Source organism: Hippocampus guttulatus, chromosome 8 (genome assembly GCF_054856545.1).
Source record: "Hippocampus guttulatus isolate MCC_2025c chromosome 8, RoL_Hgut_1.0, whole genome shotgun sequence".
Classification (NCBI taxonomy): Eukaryota; Metazoa; Chordata; class Actinopteri; order Syngnathiformes; family Syngnathidae; genus Hippocampus; species Hippocampus guttulatus.
This window is the reverse complement of record NC_141268.1, coordinates 19,621,405-19,642,500: the sequence shown is the minus strand read 5'-3', so window position 1 is coordinate 19,642,500 and position 21,096 is coordinate 19,621,405. Positions and strand designations below refer to the sequence as shown.

Sequence of the window (21,096 nt, the reverse complement as noted above, 5' to 3'; positions counted from 1 at the left end):
TTCCTAGGGCCCATCCAAACAAGCAGCTGGCCAATTAAATCAGACGATGGCAGCCATTCAAATATTGGTTTAAAAAAAAATCTGTGGTGAATTTGGCGTTTTTTTGTTTTTGTTTTTGTGCTAATTGTTTTTCACTTCATGCACCCAAGCCATTGATAATGATTGTCTTGTAATTTACTACACAGAAAATATGTTATGTTGAAACTTGGATTCCTTCGCTGTAGGCAACATGTGTCATTTAAATTCATTGACTCCATGAACACGGTCACTGCTAACACAAGCTGCCATTCCATTTACAAAGCAACCATTTGTGGACTGCTCCGCTCCGCCCCGATGTGTTGTTTTCCTGCCTATTGTTGTTCTTTGGTGCTGCTTATCTGCGCTTCGACTGATTGCAGGTATACGTTGGCCACGCAGTATCATAAATACATATTTATGATATGAAGGGCCAAATGTGATTCTTTGCATTACAAAGTAAACATGAAGCTGTGCAGTCGGAGTCACGAGGCACAAATGTTTTCTTTGTCTCGGATTAGAACACGTTCAAGATTGTCACGGTCATTCCGTTGTGTGCGCGTGTGTGTGTGTGTGCGCGTGTGTGTGTGTGCGCGCACTGCCCCTCCCCAAGGGCCGGCAGCCGCCACATAAAAAAACCTTCTGCCCGTCGAGTGTGTTTGAAGGTGTTTTACGACACGGGTCTGCTCTCTGGAACGCCGCCACAGGCTAGCGCCAGATTTACACGCTACTCCATCTTCACCACATCCTCAATCATTACACACGCGCGTGTGCTGGTGTGTGTGTGTGCGTGTGGAGATAAAAACTGATTAAAGATTTAATCAATTGGAATGAAAGGGCCAGGGACAATAAAAACAAATAAAGGAAAAACAATATGGAAAATGAAAAGGTGAATGCAAAAAATGGAACTGCGAATACTCGATGGATGGATGGATAGTGTATATATACATATATATATATATATATATATATATATATGTATATATACAGAGAGAGAGAGAGACACACACACGCGCACACGCACATGCACAGTAGCACTCACTGTGAAGAAAAAATAGCCACCAATAACCAGACACCAATTTTATCAATCAATATGAAATCAAGAGGCCTCACAAAAACCTCTCAAGGACTCATGCCGGGAATTCAACAAGAAGTTGGCCACTCGGATTTGAAAAAAACTGTTACGCCTCCTGCACAGTTGAAGACAAAAAAAAAACAACAACAAAAAAAACAACCTCGACACCGGTTTCACCCATCAACGTGAAATTGGGTGCCGCATGTCAATCCTAACCAGACACAGAAAGGTTTCAAGGAACCACACTTGAAAAAACGGACAGCAAGTCGGCCATTTTGGTTTGAAGCAGCCATTTTGTGCTACTTTCAATGTCCCTTGAAAAGGGCACAGGCCCGCAGATGACAAAACAGAGCAATGATCACGTCAAAGATTTTTTTAAGAGAGAATTTCCAATCATTGCAACTCTTTGAAGGAACCAGGTCAAACTCAGCAAAGTTTAGCAACATGTTTTTTCTCTAACTTTAGTATCAAAAATGAGCAACGCGAGTGCCACCTTCTTCTTGTTTTTCATCTTCCTGTGGTTCTTGTTCTTCTTGAGAGATGTAAAAGGCGTCTCTTTAGCACCCGCAGGACTCAGCGGCGACACAAGATTTTGACTTTGTGCTGGCGCTTGTGATGGCAACACGGCACATGGATAATTTATGCGTCTCAATGCCGGCTGTCAGCAGACGAGAGAAAAAAGACAAAGGGGGGAAGAAAAAAAAACCTTCTTCAGCAGCCTGATGCAACAAAATCCAACAGTTTTGTGTCCGAGTTGATCACCAAAAGAGCAGAGACTGTCAAAACTATGAAGAAGAAAAAATATTTCAGGGGGAACCCCCCGGTACACCCCCCCCAACTCCCAAAAAAAGGGAATGATGTCCATCAAAGATGACATTATTAGCATGTACTGAAAGGATGCTAACTCTAGCTACTAACTAGCGCCAATTGTTTTCAAAACAAGAGTCAAAAAAGTTTTTGATTTTTGACTCCATTCATTGTCTCTGTTTACTGCGGTCAAAAAAGGCACCTGTTATTTTTGTTGACATCTCAAAGTGGTCTTTGATGATTGCCAAAAGGTACATGTAGCATTCGTTGATGACTTGTGTATGTAGCATTTGTTAATGACTTTAAAGTTAAAAACAAGTCTGGTTAGTGTTGCTGACAACACAAAATTGTCTTTGATGGCTTCTTGGGTTGTGAAGGAGTTTTTTTTTTTATATTTGCCAATGAGTCTCAGGTTCATTGATGACTTCATTGTTTGTGCTGTTGAAAATCGGTCTGTCCACTCAAAATTGTCTTTGATGTTTAAAAATCATCGCTTGAGTGCTTAGCGTTTACAAATAATTTTGCCAGGGTAGACGACAACTTGTCTTTGACGGCTAACATACATTTTTAAAAAACACGTTCATTTTGTGGACATCTTCAAAATGTCTTTGATGCTTACAAAATCATGGCTGGTACCAAAGAACTTCATTGCCTTTGGTGTTTACAAAAAACATGTTCATTAACTTCATTGACAACTCATAAAAAATATTGCTTGGGTTTATTAATGCTCCGTCTTTAAAGGTTAAAAAAAAAGGGATTGTTCAACACAAAATGGATTCTGACGTTATTAATAAATGGACTCATTGTTTGATGCCTAAATTGTCTTTGATGTTTGTAAAAACTGGAAATGTTGGCTCTAATGGTCCGGTTTTCCAGTCAAAGTGGCTCTTTGGTTTCTATTCCCCTGAAGGTGGAAATGACTTTTGGGACTATCCCGCTGCCATCAAAGAGGACACAAAGGTTCAACACGGGTAGGCTTGGGGGAGGGGGGACGGGGGTGTCTAATCCAGTCAGATGGCGTAATGAAAACCTGCACCGCATCATCATCAGGTCCGCTAACTGCAAATGAAGGAGAAGGAAAAACCGAAGTCGCCTCTTTGTTGTCGCGTCGGCAGCGGCGGCAGGCCGTGGTGGCGGCAGCGGCTGCCGTGTCATTTTGCGCCATTATTGGCGCGGCTCTGAGATGGCCAAATAAAAAGCGCGACTTATCCAGGGCCCGCGGGAGCCATTACTCCAGCGCGCCGGCTTTTATACGCTGCCTGCCTCTTAAAAATGCTCGTTTATTGCTCCCCCTGATGGATGCTCTGCCACTGTCTGCTTTGCTTTTCTTTTTTTCTTTTTTTTTTTACCGATTCCGTCTGAGAGCATTTCTCACACTCACTCACAACTATATAGCCAAGATGAAAATGCTGGTTTTGATTTTTATTAAACAGCATGCATGTTAGGTTTGATGATGACTCCAAATTTCTTTGAGAATGTTTTTATAACCCTCATTATAAAATCTTGTTCCACTGTTTGGGGATGGAAAATTTTTCCTCACGTCATCGCCCTGCCAGGGCCGCCTCGAGGTGCACCGCGGCCGGACGCAAAATCAGCAGACGCCCCGCTAAATTTCAACGAGGCAAACCCATGAAGAGACACCCGCAAATTGGTCAATACGCAATGAAAGGAAATCTGTTTTCCATGTCCAATTAAGGACAACAGAGACACAATCGGAGCTTATTGACAATATTATTGAATATTCATGAGAAAACGGCCCGTCGAAAATCTGTCGTTTATGACCGAGGAAAAAAAACAGCATTGTGTTCATTTCCAACCCAAATTATCTCGCAAACCCGATAAAAGCCATTCCGCGTCCCTCTGAAACATTCCGCGACACATTCTCTGTTGCGCTTGCTTGTTTTCTTTTTAAAAAGTTAGCTGAGGGCAGGCGAAGGTCGTTAAGAGCGGCGCCGGGACTCGGCGGCCGCGCGTGAGTGGCGCTCTCGGCTGACAGCTCTATCTGCGCGAGCGCCACTCCAACCGAGAGCTCAAAGCATTCGCCTGACAGCTGCGCGCCCGCCGCCTCTCCGCCTGCGAGCGAGTCTTTTCCAAATCCGCCGCCGCTCCTCCCCAAAGAAAGAACGAGTCTGCCAGCGAGTTTCTTCACGTGCATTTCATTCCCTGTCAAAGGCGAGGTGCTGTTGTGTTAAGCGTTTGCTGAAAGCTGACAAAGAAACCGCGAGAGAGCCGCCCTGACTCTAAGGCAAATGGTGACATTTCCGAGCCCCAAAAAAAGCACATTTATGTTCGACATGGAAATACGTGAGTGCATTAGGACAAAATAACTACAAATCTCAAGACTGTGCCCTGACCCTGTGACTTAATTTGAGGTAAGACTTGATCTGGTTTGTCAGAATGCGAATTTGTACACCCCAACCCAAAAAAAAATTTTGGTGGCTTATTGAATATTTCTATTCAATAAGCCAACAAATGGGCGGCCCGGTGGTCCAGTGGTTAGCGCGTCGACCTCACAGAGCAGAGGTACTGGGTTCAATTCCAGCTCTGGCCTCCCCGTGTGGAATTTGCATGTTCTCCCCGGGCCTGCATGGGTTTTCTCCGGGTACGCCGGTGTCCCCCGCCTACTGTCCGAAGACAGCTGGGACAGGCTCCAGCCCCCCCCCCCCCCCCGCAACCCTTGTGAGGATAAGCGGATCGGAAAATGGAATGGAAGTCAACAAATGAGCGTAAAATGGCGAAATAACTACAGGTCTTGAAAGCTTGCATGAAGAGCGTCAATTTTAATTGACTTGAAGTGGTTTGTCACAATTTAACGTGTGTACATGTGTTTTCCGCCATTGTCGGTATTCGGCACATATTTACATAACAGTTGCAGTTTGAGAAAGTCGCCGTCATTTCAGGTTTGACATGATGGCCTTTCCTGCAATGAGATTTTCGACATGGTGAGCTTTAACCCTTGGTGAGCACCTTAATATTGAAGTCAATTGCTACCAAAATTGCAATGAAATAAGATTTCTGCCTCAATTGCGGCCACCCGTTTCAGAGACAATCGGACACAAATTGTGAAGAAACTTGTGGATGTTGTATTCCTGACAAATTTGACCTTCCCGTGACCTTGAAATTTGACACCCCCCTCCCACTGGTTAATTTGTGTTTGCGATTAAAAACTTTGCTACGTGGAAAAAAAAAACAACCCGCAAAATCTTCTGTGATGATCTGTTGACGCAAGTGAGAAAAAAAGGTGAGTGAAAAAAGCAACACACGCAACCCGTCACGTGTAGCTTGAAAAAAAAAAAATCTCATCTAAAAGAAACAAAAAAAAAAACAAGGCTTTGGCAACCGCTCACTCCCACCAATCAGCCTTGCAATCAAGTCGTCGCCTCACGAGACGAGAGCTCTCCAATCAGCGGCCCACAGCCCAGCGGCCCTTCAACCTCTGCCCACGGCGCGCCCACAAAAACACCGCCATCGCACCAATCCATTACCAACGCTCTGTGTGTGTGTGTGTGTGTGTGTGGTAATTTTGATGTCGGCAGATGTGTTATGATGTCAGTGGACCTGCTATGATGTTCACCACCACAAATTGGCTCGGTCGTAAAGACACAAGGGTGAGGACACAAAGTAGGGTTTCAAGATTGGATTAGGGTTTTAAAGAAATTTGAACACCATGGATTGGGTTTCAAATGAGGGTTTCATGCAAAGCAGCAGGCTTTCCAGATGTAAGTGGGTTTTAAAGGAAGGGCTAGGGTTTCAAATTAGGGTCCCAAGCCTACATTATGGTTTCAAATTAGGGTTCTAGGATAGACAACGGTTTCATATTATTGTTTGAAATCCTGGGTTCAGGTTTAAAATGGAGCTTTTATAGGCCTGTATTATATTTTTCAAATTAGGGTTTCAAGCCTATGTCAGGGTTTTAAAATACAGTTTGAAGCCTGAATTAATAAAATGACAAGTATATGAAATGAAGGTTTGAAGCCGGACGATTCCAACGGTGTATCGGTGTTTTGGTTGCCGGTGGGATTTGCGCCCAACCGCATGCTGCTTCACCCAGCCGGCCGGAGCGGGCATACCTGTGTGCGTGGTTCGGTCCTGCTCCCACGTAAAGCCGCTGGTTCCCAGCGACACGCTGTAGCCACAGCTGCTGTACGAGTCCTCAAAGGTGCAACCACCTGCAAGGCAAAAAATACGAGAGTAAGGATTAGGGTTACAAACAAAATTTAGGCTTTCAAATTAAGGCTTCAAACCAGGTGTAGGTTTTCATATGAAGTCAGCATTTAAAGTTATTGTTTCAAACGAGTGGACGCCCGCAAACACTGGTTAGCGTTTTCGTCAGAGTTTTCAAATAAGGCTTCAAATTAAGGTTTCGAGACAAGGTTGGGGTAGCAATGAATGGTTCCTATTCAGGGTTTTATGAAGGGGTAGGGATTTCAGTCAGGGTTTAAAGCAGGGGTGGGCAATTATTTTTTGCATAGGGCCACATGAGAACCAGAAAATATTATGGAGGGCCGGATCAAAAGGGTGAACTAAATTCGACATAATATTAATTGGATTTCTTTATTTAAAAAGCAGTATTTTGCATTTCTTGGCACGTTTTTCAGACTTTAAGAGTACATTATTCCGTCGTATGGAACGGGATTTGCTTGACTTGGCGCTACTGCGGGCTTCCGTATCGTCTCCCCCTTCCTCCCTATGCTCTGCAACTTCAAGTAACTGTGCCACCTGGCGTTGAAATGCCTGTCATTACAAGTCCAAATGAAATGAATGCAGTCGTTGACATCGAACCTTAATTGTGTACCAACCTTCGGCGGGTCGGATTAAAAAGACCAACGGGCCGGATTTGGCCCGCGGGCCGTAGTTTGCCCACCTCTGGTTTAAAGACTTGCTTAAATTAGGGCTTTTAATTAGCATTTATATTTGGCAGCATGAACAGGGGTTACGTTTTAAAAATTAGGTTTTCAAGACAGGGTTAGGGTTCCAAACAAGGATTAGGATTTCAAACTATGATTGCAGGCCGGGTTTAAAGTTTCAAGTTACGGTGTCAAGTCTGGTTCAGGGTTTGAAGCCAAGGTTACGGTTTGAAAGAATTGCTGGGTTTAAGGCAGCGTAAGCATTTGAAATGAAGGTTTACAGCTAGGGTTTCAAGCCTGGGTTAAGGTTTCAAACTGAGATCAGTGTTTCAAACATGAGCGAGGGCTTCATTTTAGGGATTGAATCCAAGGGAGGGCTTCAAATGATGGTTTTATAACAGGGTTACGGTTTAAAATATCTGCCAATTGTGAGACACGAAGGAAATGTCTGCAGGGGTCACGTGCGCAGTGCACATTGCTCCACACGGTGGCGCTGCGCCACCAAAGTGTCAACGCGATTACGCGGCTCCATTACGCTACTTTTGCGCCACATTAGCCTTCGCCGCTAGCCCGGGGCGCTAAACACGCCCCCTCCCTCGCTGCCTTAACCCCCCGCCCCCACTCCCACGCGCGCTCCGCTAATTAGCCGTATGCTCTGACACGCGGCGTTTAATTTGCATGGATTTATTTGTGGAATCAATTAGCACTCGCTTCTTCTTTACGCTTTATCGCCGGCGGCGTTTATCATGCGTACGCTGGAGAGACAATTGGCGGGGGTCCAGTATTTAATGGCCTCGTACTTTAAAGGTTAGGGTTTCAACTGACGGCTTTGCCGGTTATCATTCGGAGTACTCGGTTTAAATTACAATTCCATCACTGAATTAAGAGTTCCTGAATCTAAAATAGTGTGTCAAATTAGGGTCTCTAATTAGGTTTGCATGCAAGTGTCAGGGTTTCAAATTAGCCTGAGGGTTTCAAACCAGGATTCGGTTTTCAAATTCAGGTTTGCAACTTGATTAGGGTTTCAAAGTGTGGTTTCAGATTTGAAATCTGGACTAAAATAAAGAAAGGATTGGATTACACCGACAGCAACAGCAATGCTAATGCTAGCTTCTTTAGCCCACCGAAGGTGTTTTTCATTGTGTGTTAGCATGAAACTAAGGACTTCTGTAAGTGAAAGGATGCGTTTTTGGTTGAACTCGAAACATCATGTTTTTGCTTTCAACTCCCCAAAAAAAATAAAAAATGGCCAGCCGAGTGGCGGGCTCGTGTCTCCAAAAAGTCAAACTAGTTGAACATGAACATTTGATTTCCCTCGGAGGGACACGTCGCTCGCTTGCTCGTTAGAATCCATTTGTCAAACTTTCCCGCTTCTGACCAGCTAAAAGCGAAAAAAAGAAATAAATAACAAAGATGATGTCATCGCTGATGTCTTCGAGCGCAAGGCTTGCATCAACGTGCACAGCCAGATGGGCGTGCGTTCCACACAGTGTTTGGATATTGTAGGCGTGGTGATAGTAGTGAGTGTCATATGTGTCCACTTGACATGAATCCATCGTAAGCCGTACGAAAACAAGCTGCAGCTTGACGCCTTCCTCAAAGTGGTCGCAATGAATTCGTCAATGCGCCACCGCGCCATTAGCATGACGCGCCCCCTCACTCATCTCGTTAGGAAGCAAAGAAATCAAAGTCGGGAGACGTAAACAGCAGCAACATCAATATTCCATGGGGGTGGGGAGGGGGCGCAGCCTGGGCATGCTTCCACTCTTCGTGTCAAACAGACAGAAAAAAAAAAATCTTGCTGTTCTTTTGACTTTTGTATAAAAGCCGCATCAGCATCAATCCCTGTGTGTGTGTGAGAGAGAGAGAGAGAGAGAGAGAGAGAGAGAATGGGATTAGGTGTGTGCTGCCAAATAAAGCCCCCCCCCCCTTGATTCCAAAGTACCCGGCAAGGATGGGCATATAATGAGCTGTTAGAAGACTTCCAAAGTCGTCACGATGACATAATCCTCCAGCAACAGTGACGGGCCCTGATCCTTGCGCGTGTGTGTGTGCGTGCGTGCATGCGTGCGTGTACGCGTGTGATTGGCATCCAGCGCGTCATGTGCTCTCTCATGTGAAACTAAAATTTACAAGGTAGCCTAGCCCATTTCATGTTGCACATAATTAAAGTTCCTAAACACCTGCACACGAGGGTTGGGCGATATTTCGGTGACACCGTATCACGCCGTGTCTAAAAATAGCAACGGGGTCACTGTCAACACCGTCATAGAAAAATGCGGCGCATGAGGACCTAATATGATATGAAAGAGATTTTTTTTTTTTTTTTTGACAGCAAATAAAAATGTTTGTATGTGTTTTCAACTCAATATTACTATTTTAAGCTAATAGCAGGCTGTAATGTTTCTTGTGACTGTTGACATTCCACACGAGACAAGGGGTGCGTTGGGAACTTATATTCCTGGCACTTGCGCACTACTCCGATGAGATTTTGTTCGTTCAAACACCAACAGCGTGACAAGACACTTTGAAACGCCACGGGGGCTGACGATCATTTAACAAAAGGGAGCGAAATCGGCCTGTCGGCGCATAGCTATCGATAGAGCCTTCACTCTGAGTAACCGCCATGTTGAAATGACACAACAATGACGCACGTAGCTTGTTTCAATCTGCGTGAAAATCTCCCCCCCCCCAAAAAAAAAATGGAATAAGGTAAAAACGAAGAGAGAGAAGAGACTCAAAAACGTATGTGTCGTGTGAATCGCGGCAAGGGGCTACTTTAGAGGAAGCGGACCCGGAGTAGCCGGCTATCGAGCATTAAATTCAACTGTCGAGCACTCTCGGAAGCTCAGCGAGACAGCTTATTAACCCCTGTCCGCTGGTCTCTCACGGCGGCATATGAAGGCAGTTTGGCCATTTTATGCTGGAGAGCAGACGAAAATACTCAGGTTAGCTTGGCGCTAGATAGCAGCTTGAAGAACAAGCACATAAATTGCTTCAGAAAATGGATGGCTGGAAGAACAGCGCGTGTTCTGCCCTTCGGCGAGGCATCCCAGGGTTCAAGTAAGTCATTTTAAACCAAAGGTTGATGTTGTGATTCGCACTCTGGACAAAATAATGGTGGAGATGACGCACTGCAAAAGAGCACTTCATCAACGGATAATAAAATTGGATGCTTTGTTGTAGTTTTTTTTTGTTTTGTTTTGTTTTGTTTTGACAAAGACATCTTCGGAAAAAGGGAAATTGAATTTGGTTAAAAGGAACATGAACATTGATTGCAGATTTGGACGACGAGTGCAGACAGATTTGCGGTTGTCAACGCAAGCTGCAAAATAAGTCTAAAATTAGCGACGGTATTACCGTATATCACGGTGTGATGAGGAGACGGTGAACACACACACACACACACACACACACACACACGCACGCACGCACACACACACACACACGTCCTAGCTCTCATCAAATATGTGTGTGTGTGTGTGTGTGGGTGTGCGAAGCAGGAAACGTAACTTTCATACCCGAATTGGTAAATCCATCCAATTTTAAATGTGCAACTTCAATGGTGCAACATAACGTCAAGGAATATGAGCAGAATAACCTCTGAAGACTTTTTCAAGCAATGCGGTGTCACTTGAATGAAACGGCGCGTGCGTGCGCGTGATGCGCTCTTCTGACTATTCTGTTTCCCGAGCTGGCGGCAAATGCTGGCGTGTGTTTGCGCATGTGCCGACCCCACTCATCGTGTACGCGCATTTCCTTCTCCGTGCGCCTTCCCACGGCGTGGGCTCTTTAGCAGTCATTAAATCAGCTGTCAGCGAGCAGGCCGACGTCTTTAAATATTCCCATTAAGCCGCTTAAAAGCATATGCCTGCGTTTGCGTGCTCGCGCGGCGACGTGATCTAAGTGAGCAGTAAAGAGAGTGTTTAGAGCGCCTGGCTGGAGGCGTCTTCTCGTCCCCGTCTCGTCCCGTCTCGTCCGGGCCACTCCGCGCTCGTCTCGTCGGCTTGGCTTTTGCGACTCGCTGCCTCGTGTCGCCGCGCGTTAGCGCAAATTCACGTGAAGGCCGCTGATAGCTGCGCCGCCGCCTCGGGTTAGCTGCTGCGGCTAGCGTGAGCGCCGTTCAGGGCGCGCGTGTTTGGGCGTGCGTGCCTTGTTGTTGTTGTTGTTTGCTCGCGTGCCTTCCAAACGGAGCCCCGAGGTCCGTAAATTTGCGTGAATATTCATAACAAGCCTTGAAAGCCACTCAGTCGCCCCCTGGAGACGGAGCGAGTTATTAGCAGTGGGCTAAATGGACCAAAGTTAGGTGTGCCAAGCTTGTGGGAATTCGATTCGAAATGACTTGAGGCTTGAGATGATGCCTAACTACACATAGCAGAACATCGGCGCAACCCCCCGCCCAAGAGGCCCACCGCGATCATCACTCACGGCGGCTTGGCCTACATGCCAAAGTTTTCCTCATCGCATCCCAGCGACGTTGATATTACGTAGACCTCCATTTCATCAAGCATATCCGAATGTTTATGTGTGTGTGTGTGTGTGTGTGTGTATACAAATCCTCGTTGGACTGAGTGAGGTTGCGCTTTATTTAAACGCCTCCATGTCCCCGAGCTGCTTTACGGTGTTTGTGTGTGTGTGTGTGTGTGTGTGTGTGTTGCTAATCATCCTGAGGTGACACATTTTATGAGTTTGGGCCTTTATTATATGGATCTATTCATCATTTCCAAGCAGCCTTGAATAGAAAAAGTCTCATTTTACTGCAGGGGCTGATTCCTTTTTTTTTTCTTTTTTTTTTTTTACCGAGCTCATCAGGAGAAGAAAAAGATCACAAAACTAAAAACTAAAAGAAAGGAAATAAAAAGCTGAGCCAATTTGTATTCAACTTCAATATTTACGTTTGTACACTTCTAATGAAGGATGTTTACGTCATATCAATTATATTCTATTTCTATATGCGGTCATACCTCGGTTTTCGACCACAATCCATTCCAGAAGGCTGTTCGAAAACCGAAACCACGCTCTTTTTTTTAAAAAAATCTTTATGAAACACGTACTGTATGCTCACAATGGAACGCTACACGAGGAAGTGGCGCTTCACGTAAGGAAGGCGAGAGGAGTCAAGTGGCGCATTCAAGTGCGCTCAGTTTGGCCGAGAAACGATTTTCGGCCGTAATCCGAGGCATAATAAACTCGAAACTTTTGGTCGAAAACCGATTTGGTCGAGAACAGTGACGTTCGAAAACCGAGGTTTGACTGCACTTGCAGTGCACCATCTAAATCGTAATTATTAATGTCTATGAATGATTTTCATATAATTTGATCAATGACATTAAAGACGCACAACCACTATTATTTATATGTCACCTTGGTTTTGTTGTGTGCAAATGCTGAAAGAGAGACACTTCAAGACCAATTTTCAAGAAAAGAACTCCAAAGACGAAAATACTTTCATATTTGTGTGTTTGGGTGTGTGTGTGTGTGTGTGCGTGCGCACGCACGTGTTCGTTTCCTATACCTGAGGTTACATGCTGCGCAATCGGGTCAGAGTTTGTGCGCGTGTGTATATGTTTTCACCTCCTGAGGTTAAACAGAGAGTGTGTGCGTGTTCGTGTGTGTGAATGAAAGAGAGAGAGCAAGGACAGTCATAGCTGAGGGCATATGTTTGTGTGCGTGTGTGTTTTTTTATGTTTATACTTTTAGACAGGTGTGCGCACCTTTCATCGCTGGACAATTTTTATTTGTGTATGTGTGTGTGTGTACGTGGGTGTGTGTGTTGGCCTACTTCCTGTTTTTCCCTCCCCGGCTAACCCTTCAGTGACCTTGGACCCACACAGCCACCCAGGGGCGCCCTCTCACATCCACTTTTATTGTGGAAAATGTCCAGTGGTTGTGTTTGCATTTTTAATGCACAAGGTAAGACGGTGGACGGTCGAAATCTGGACAACAGCATCGATTTGGACAAACAACATTGTTTGAGATGTCATGGTAACTGCCGCCACGGACAACAGTCACGTGCATCTTCTGCTTTCTCGGCCGGAGAAATGCTAGGCGCTAAGCTAACGCACGGTAATTAGTTGGGGCTGGCTAGCTATCGTGGCTAAACATTGCCCATCTTACCTTGGCTCCTCTCGAGGCGAGCTACACTCACGACGTGACTCGAGTCACGACGGGAGAAGACGGAGATGCTTACAGCTAAACTCACGTGAAAATTATAGTTGCGAAACAACAGAAGAAGAATAACAGAGGCCAATTTGCCTTGTTCAAATGTACGAATGCCAAAAGTCTTCCTTTGGAAGCCAACAGCAATGAGGCTTGTTTTTTGTTTTTAACTTTGGGATAGCTAAATGCCCACTCAGCTCAAGTGAAAACACACTGCGTCTTGTGCAAAGTGACACAGCCATACATCGGTACACAAAGGTCAGTACACCTCAGTGAGGATTCTGGGCGGCTGCAAAGCCATCAGATGGGACGGTGGAGATGGAAAAGTTTCCTCAAGAGGGACGCCAAGCAGTCACGTCGCCATGGCCGCCTCATAGTGCACCGCCGACGGCCACAATTCTGCCAACAACAGCCTCAATTTTTAACGGAGCCAAAACAATGAAGAGACATGACGGCCACCACAGACAGAAAGGAGAGATATGCCACCAACATGCCTACATGGCAGCCATGTTGGTAAGGGCAACGTTCCCAGTGAAGACAGCGCATGGCAATTGAAATTAACTTGTTGCTAGCTCATTTCTCCAAAGATTTCCACGATTTTCATTTTTTCAATGCCCAAAGAAGAACAATGACCCAGTCACAGCAAACCTCCTTAACATATCAAATGTAATTGAGTGAGCATCACGCATCTAAAACCTGCTAAATGTTAGAAAACGTAGGCATTTCCAACAGGACCAAACATTGAATGGCCCATGCAAAGCGTGAGGTCGATTTTTGGTTACCTTGACGTTGTGGATTATTTCTATTGTTCATCTTTCTTTCCTTCTACACTTGACACAAGAAATGTCTTTTGGGGTTTTTTGGGGGGAGTTGGTCTCAGCAGCTGCGTGGTGGGCCGAGGAAGAGGGAGCCTGGGAGGCGGCAGGGAGGCTAATTGATTGACAGGCGGTCTTGGCCGAGGTGCTCGAGCGGAACACGCACACTCGCGCGCATGCACGCACGCAAACCGTGTGTTTCCGCATAAAAAGACACGCACGCACACACACAAAAAAAACCCACCTCGGGGACCTCTCTTCACCTCCACTTTCGCGATGACAGCCTTCACTAACACACAAGCACGCACGCACGCAATGGCATGCCTGTCATCTCCTTGACAGACTCGGACAGCTTGCCTCGGGGTCGGGTCAGAACCTCCACTTGTAAAAGCCCGAGGACACGTTCACTCGCTTCCGTTTGTCTTAACGGCCTCGCGCACATACACGCGAACACGCAACCGCACGCACACACACACTCACACAAACTACACAAAGCATCGGGCAAAACCTGCCTTGAAAACCACCACTTGATTCATTACAAATCTTAAGCAGCCTTCCAAACCCTCATCCTGTCTTGAAACCCCAATTTGAAACCACACCTTTGTTTAAAACCCTAACTCAGACTCAAAGCCATAATTTGGTACCACAGCCATGACTTGACACCCTAATTTGAAACCTTAACTTTGAAACGTAAACCCTGTCTACAAATCCTAATATGAAACAATAACCCATGTTTGAAAATCTAATTTTAAACATTACGCTTTCTATGTAACCCCAACACACGTTTGAAACCCTGATCCTTCCTGGGATTTTTTTTTTTCTTTAAACCCTACTCCTCCTCCTCGTCCAGATTGTGAGCTCAATGACTCGGGACTAAACGTTCCGCTCGTGCGCTCCGACTGGGTTTCATGGAAAAGTGGGCTTGCGTCTTCTTTGCAGCTGTTTTCACCCTCATTAGCTACTTAGCAGCCAAGCGTGCTAACTTGCTAACGAGCGTGCCCGCCTGTGCTATATCTGTCTGTTGACGATTTGTTTCGCATCAAAACAACTTTAGAGTCTCATGAAAATTCAAATCTATGTTAGCACATGCTAAGAGGCTAAGGAGTGTGCCTGCCATCTCCGTCCGTCTGTTTACGCTTCATTTCATATCAAAACAGCTTTAGAGTCTCAGGGAAAACCAAATCCACGTTAGCACGTGCTAAAATTCAGACAAGCGTGCCTGCTTTGCCTGCTATCTCCGTGTGTTGATGCTTTACTTCATATCTAAACGTCTCAGGGAAAATTCTAACGAGCAAGTCTGCTAGCTCTGTCTGGTTAGCTCCATTTCGGATTAAAAAAAAACAACAACTTTGGAGTCTCAGCGAAAACATCCACGTTAGTACATGCTAACACCATTAGTATTCGATCCCTCTAGTCAAGTTATGATCTGATTCTTTGAGGCTTTTTCATGCAGTGAGTTAAGATTGACATAACCACATTCTGTGTCGGTCAGAGAAGTTGGTGTCGGGCCAAAATGCCCGACTTCCTGTTCCTGTTGTGACTTTTTCTTGTATCGTGCTAAAATCGACATGTCTCCCAAATTTCGTGTCAAATGTATTAACTAAAGTCAGGGGATTATTTTTCCCAACTTTGCTGGGAGCATGTTGCCGTGCTAAAGGGCAGTGTCAAAATGGCGGATGTCTTGTTCAGTTTCATGCATGGGTCCCTGAGATGCTTTTTGTGTGTCCTGTCATGACGAGTCGGCATGCCAAATTTTGTGTCAATCGGTGAAACACGCGCGCGCACACACACACACGAAATGACTCCACAGGGAGCCATGTGCAACAGTGGCATTAACTTACTGCACAATATTTGCCTCAGCCAATTAACTCACTTGTGAGTGTGTGTGTGTGTGTGTGTGTTAAGCAAAGGTTAATAGGACCTCAAGAGGGTGAGACAATAAGACAAGGGCCTTGTTACCTTTCCACTCGTGTCTCCACACACACACGCACGCACACAGACACACACACACACACACACACACTGGAGCCTGCGACGGGCGGTGCAGCAGGCCACTTCATTAGCATCCAAGGCTAACGCTGGCGCAAAGGCTGCAGAACACAGTCACCATTGTCGTCAGCCTTTCTCCCTTCTTTGCTTTCTTCCATCCATCCTTGTTTCCTTTCTCTCTTTCTGAATCAGTTCAGTTCCAACTACCACAATGCACTTTGCGCACGGCCATGCGTTATTTGCACGATTTTTGCTTTGGCACGTGAGCGCAAACTTGAGATGCGAGCGTTTTACGGTGCTCGCGAACTGATTGATGTTTGATGCTATTGTTCAATTTTACAGCGAAAGCTATGTGCACGTCAGGATCTATGCTAATGCTAACGACATGCATTCTAAAAAAATGTTCATGCTTTCAAAAAAAAAAAAAAATCGAAACGACGTATATGCAGTGGCTCCCCGTTTTGTCATCAGTGTTTTGAACGTCCCCATCCAAGGCGCCCACTCGACGCCGTTCCCTCAATAATTGGGACTTGACTTCGCCGCTTTGCGAGCGAGCACAGTCGTCGCCGCTGCCAAATGGGTCGTGCACTCAGGGTTCGCACGCGACGCTTGCGAGTGTTTTATGTCTCCATTATCTCCGCCGATGCCACAGCGGAGAGAGTGCTAAGTGCGTCCCGCAATTTGCCGCCGTTCCGCGGCTTTAATGCGGATGAATGTACGTACTTCAGCGCTCGCTCGCAGCGAATTGGCTACGATGGCCTAAAAATGGTTTGCCTTAGGGGGGCGGGGCAACACAGATGTCAAAATGAGGCAACGTTGAAAACCATTTGAAAAAGAGACTTTGATTCCATTCATTTCATTGAATTAAGTACAGGAAAAGTTTAGTGCAGGAATAAAAAATAAAAAAAAGCGTTGAGGGGGACCGTGTTGCATAACAATTTTTTTCTGTAATTACTGTCAACGTATAGTTTAGATCAACTTTATTTTTGATTCATTAATTGCAGGGAAAAGTGCAGAAAGAGATTATTTGTAGGCAACGTGGAAAAATGTGACAACATTCTCATTTTATTTGTCATTATTTTAGTTCCGTCAATCATCAGTCAATCTAAATAAACACACTAAAGTCAACCAAAGGTTCAGGGCGCTCATGCCGCGATGACCAAAAGTCTGCAAAAAGGGTTCATCATTACCTCAAGTTGTCACAAGACGGCGTCAAAGCACTGCTTTTATCTATATGATGTCCCTAAACTCACTACAACATAGTTCTTTGGTACCGTGGTGCCACAGGATGGTGGCAAAGCACTATTTTTGCCCAACATGAAACGCCTCAACTCACTTCAACTGAGTACCTTGGCACCAAGATGGCAGCAAAGCAATACTTATGTGTAAATGAGGCTCCCAAACTCGCTGTGACATGTGGCATCAAGACAGTGCCAAAGTACTACTTTTATTGCTCTGTCTGTAGCTGAGAAATAGCGCACGTTTATCAGCGAATAAACAGATTTGGTGAATGCCTCCCAATATGTGAGGCTTCCTTTTGGTTTCCTTGTCCTTCTCTCTCTCTCCGTCCTCTTCTTTCCTTCCCTCCTCCCTCCTTTGCCGGCCGTCAAGGAGACGACACGAACACGCGGTGTCAAACAAATTTCCTTAAGTGCGATTTCGACTCCAAAGACGTGACTTCCTCCAAGGTCAATGCCGAGTGCGTCTCCAAGGTCAACTTTGACCGGACACATCGTCGCGGGATCATTCAAAATGCCACAATATGCTCTTCTACTGAGACTCCTGGCACCACGCACAAAATAATACATATTAATATACTTTCTAATTGCGTCTCCTGACAGCACACACACACACACACACGACAAAGATGGTCAAACTGATGACTTGATTGTTTTTTAAGATTAGAAAATCATTTCCTTTCAGTTTTGTATCTGCAACACTGCATGTTTACACTTCCTTTAAACAACTCTCTAAGCTTTTCAGGAACCGAGAACACTAATTGTTGAGACTTTGCAGGTGGCATTCGTTCCCATTCATGCTTGATGTACAGTTTCAGTTGCTCACAAGTCAGGGGTGTCCTGTTGTTTTTTTGTGCTTCATAATGTGTCACACATGTTCAATGGGAGACAGGTCTGGACTGCTGGCATGCCAGTCGAGCACTCGCACTCTTTTACAGCGAAGCCATGATGTTGTAACACATGCAGAATGAGGCTTGGCATTGTCTTTCTGAAATAAGCAAAGGCATCCCTGAAAAAGAAGTTGCTTGGTTGGCACCATAATTTGTTCCAAAACATCATTTTATCCTTGCCATGGGACCTAACAAGACTTCAATGCCGTCCCAGGTGCCATCCCAGATGAGCTCAGGCCCAGAGAAGCCAGCGTCGTTTCTGGATGTTGTTGATATCTAGCTATCGCTATGCATGGCAGCATTTGAACTCGCAGCTGCTGATGTAGCGACAAACCGTTTTAATTGACAATTATGCCAAAAATGCCACCAGAGGGATCAAAGGTCATTGAATCTAATTTTTTGGTCTTGCCGCTTATGTTTCGAGATTTCTCCAGATTTTCGTAATCTTTGATGATACCTAGACAATGAAAGAATTCAATTCCTTGTAATTGGATGTTGCGAAACATTTTCCTTCATCCGTTGATGTTCCTCACTCAATCGTTGCTTGTGGACAACGGAGCCTTTCGCGTTTGCCCCTTTTAGACCCAATCATGACACCCACATCTTTCCAATTGACCTGTTCACCTGTGGAATTTTCCAAACTGGTGTTTTTTGTTGTTGTTGTTTTTTTTTTTTTTACATTCCTTGATTTTCCCAATCTTTTGTTGTCCCAGCTCTTTGGAACGTTATTGGAATATAGCTTGAAAAGGATTTGCAAAGCATTATATGTGGATTTTATGTACATTTTATACAATGTCACAACTTCTATGGAATTGGGCTTTGTACAAATATTATATCTATATACAGTATATATATATGTGTGTGTGTGTGTATATATATATATATATATATATATATACACACACACACACACACACACGATTCAAAATTGATAATTAACAACACGACACAATCAGTGACTAATTCTGATGATCTCGTGGGCCAGTGACACCCCATCTTGCTTTAAAGCCTTCATTTCATATCCGAATTTGAAGGTGAACACAAGACAAACTGTTCTCTTCTTCAGAGCTAATCCTCTCATATGTGCAAGAAACTATGATTAAAATACATGCAAACATTTTCAGCCCCTGTATTGATATATCCTGATTTTTTTGGGCCTGTTGTCCGTCCTATTATAGCATCGCTGCATATTATTATTATCTTTCATTATTTACCATTGGAAGTCACTTACATTAAAAACATTACCAGTCATCTTTGTCTCAGAAAGACGGTGATGCATTTTGTTTCAATTCAGTCAATTCATAAATGTTAGAATGTTAAAAATGATTACAGCAACAACAAAACCACCTTTGATTCATATATTGTCGTAACATGCTTCGAGGCAATTTATGTCATTATACACAAAAAACAACACTTAAAGTGGCTAGAACTTTACTAAAATAACATTGAAAATAAAAATAAAATGATTATTTTCTCATCCAACAATCACTTATTATTTCCAAGAAATATATCGAAAAACATGATCTACACAACCGCGTGTGATCTGATGGTCCACTACCGCCCCCTGACGACATAAAAGTGCACTGCAGGTGCAACAACTTGTTCAAAGCTCCCAAAACGCGCAGCCAAGCACGCCCGCGCGCACGAAGCGTTGATGACAGTCAGTAGCAATTCAAGTATCGTTACATTGCACTCAGTTCACACCAACAGAAGTGAAAGGCGTATTAAATGTGTAAAATGTAAACAAGTGTCCCATAATATTCCTTGAAGGAAACCAAAGGGGATGTGGGGTAGGTGGGGGCGGCTGCCTGTGCCTAGTGCAATCGTGGGCTGAATACCAAGTAGAAAGGGCAAGAAAAATAAATACAAAGTTTGTACAGACAGACAGAAAGATATAAGGACAAAAGATAGATAGATAGATAGATAGATAGATCCAACTCCCCCCATTTTGTTGTAATAAAAGTCCCTATTTTGCGGTCACGTGATACGCTTCACGCAAGGGGAAAGCATTACAGGACCCCCACGACCATCAAGGTACCCCCGAACCACGCAGCAAACAACCCAAACGTGGCGACATAAGACAATCTGACAATGGAAAATCAATCACAGACATTTTAAGAATGAATGGCGAATACCAACCGGCAAATATCATCATAATCATATATGACAATCATAAAAATGATGGGGATGGTGTCACTACTTCACCTGGGAAAAACTGCGCGCCAGTAAGTCCCACGGGCGCCAAGTAGAAGAAAAGTACGCGCCAAATCAGCACGTGATTCCCCGCGTCCATCTCTTCTTCTTCAATTTTTTTTTTGTTATCCTTTCGTTCGTATAACTTGTTTCACATGCTCGCGCCTCCTCGCTATTGCACTCCCCACACCCCGCAAAAAAACAACAACAACAAAGAAAAAAGTCAGGAGAAAATCCAAATGATGGACTTCAGTGTCACATTTGCGCCAAGCGAGAAAGTTGCGCGGATGTCGGCGTGGGTACGCGAACTGACTTGCCGTTAGACTGTGTGACTGTCAGACTGACTGCTGCTGGAGGAGGCGGCTCGCGCACCTCCGCTGACAGGCGCGCTCGCGCCCGCGTCGGCAGGTCGCGCGCAGCAGATCAGCAGGGAGGTTCGGGTTCGCTGGGTTTCAAAATAAGAGCATGATTTAAAACAGGGTGGGATGAGGAATGATTGAAGGAATGAAGAGAGGGAGGAAGGAAGGATGTAAGGGAACAAGGAAAGCAGGAAGGAATGAAAGAAAGGACAGAAGGGAGTAATGAAACACGGAAGGACGGAAAGAAAGGAGAGAAGGGAGTAAGGAAACAAGGTAGGAAGGGAAGGAGATAGTGAGGGACGGAGTAAACAGGGAAGAATGGAAGGAATTAGGGGAGAAAGGAGAGAAAGAAGGAAAGAAGGAACAAAAGAAGAATAGAAGAAAGGATTGCAGGGAGAAAGGAAGAAAATAGAAGAGAGGAAGTAAACAAGGAAGAAAGGAAGTATGGAAGGGAAGAAATAAGGAAACATTTTTTAGGAAGCAAGGAAACAACAAAGAACAAAAATAAGGAAGAAGGAAGGAAATGATTTTTAATCCAAAACTGAATGTCAACATAATTTTGCATTTGAGCAAGTGAACAATGTCACATTTTCGCAAGCAAGTTGCCTTTTGCAGCTGACTGGCACGCAAATTGCAACTTATTTCTTTTCTCTCTCGTTTACTAGAAGACAATTGTCGTTGGGAGCATTTGAAACATCCAGCATTTCTT

The 21,096-nt window shown here is 44.7% G+C and overlaps 1 protein-coding gene across 7 annotated transcripts in view; it reads right to left on the bottom strand.

The window, feature by feature from the left end:
* The window catches only part of ptprt (protein tyrosine phosphatase receptor type T), a 119,819-nt gene extending 99,427 nt beyond the window's left edge, over positions 1-20,392 (bottom strand). For all 7 annotated transcript variants that reach the window (XM_086117121.1, XM_086117122.1, XM_086117123.1 and 4 more), the window contains exons 1-2: positions 20,041-20,392; positions 5,968-6,066 (exon numbers count right to left, since the gene is read on the bottom strand). In XM_086117121.1, coding sequence (XP_085973247.1) covers positions 5,968-6,066; positions 20,041-20,128 — 187 coding nt within the window. In that variant the 5' untranslated portion in view covers positions 20,129-20,392. The remainder of the gene's footprint in view (positions 1-5,967; positions 6,067-20,040) is intronic.
* Between the last annotated feature and the right edge of the window lie 704 nt (positions 20,393-21,096).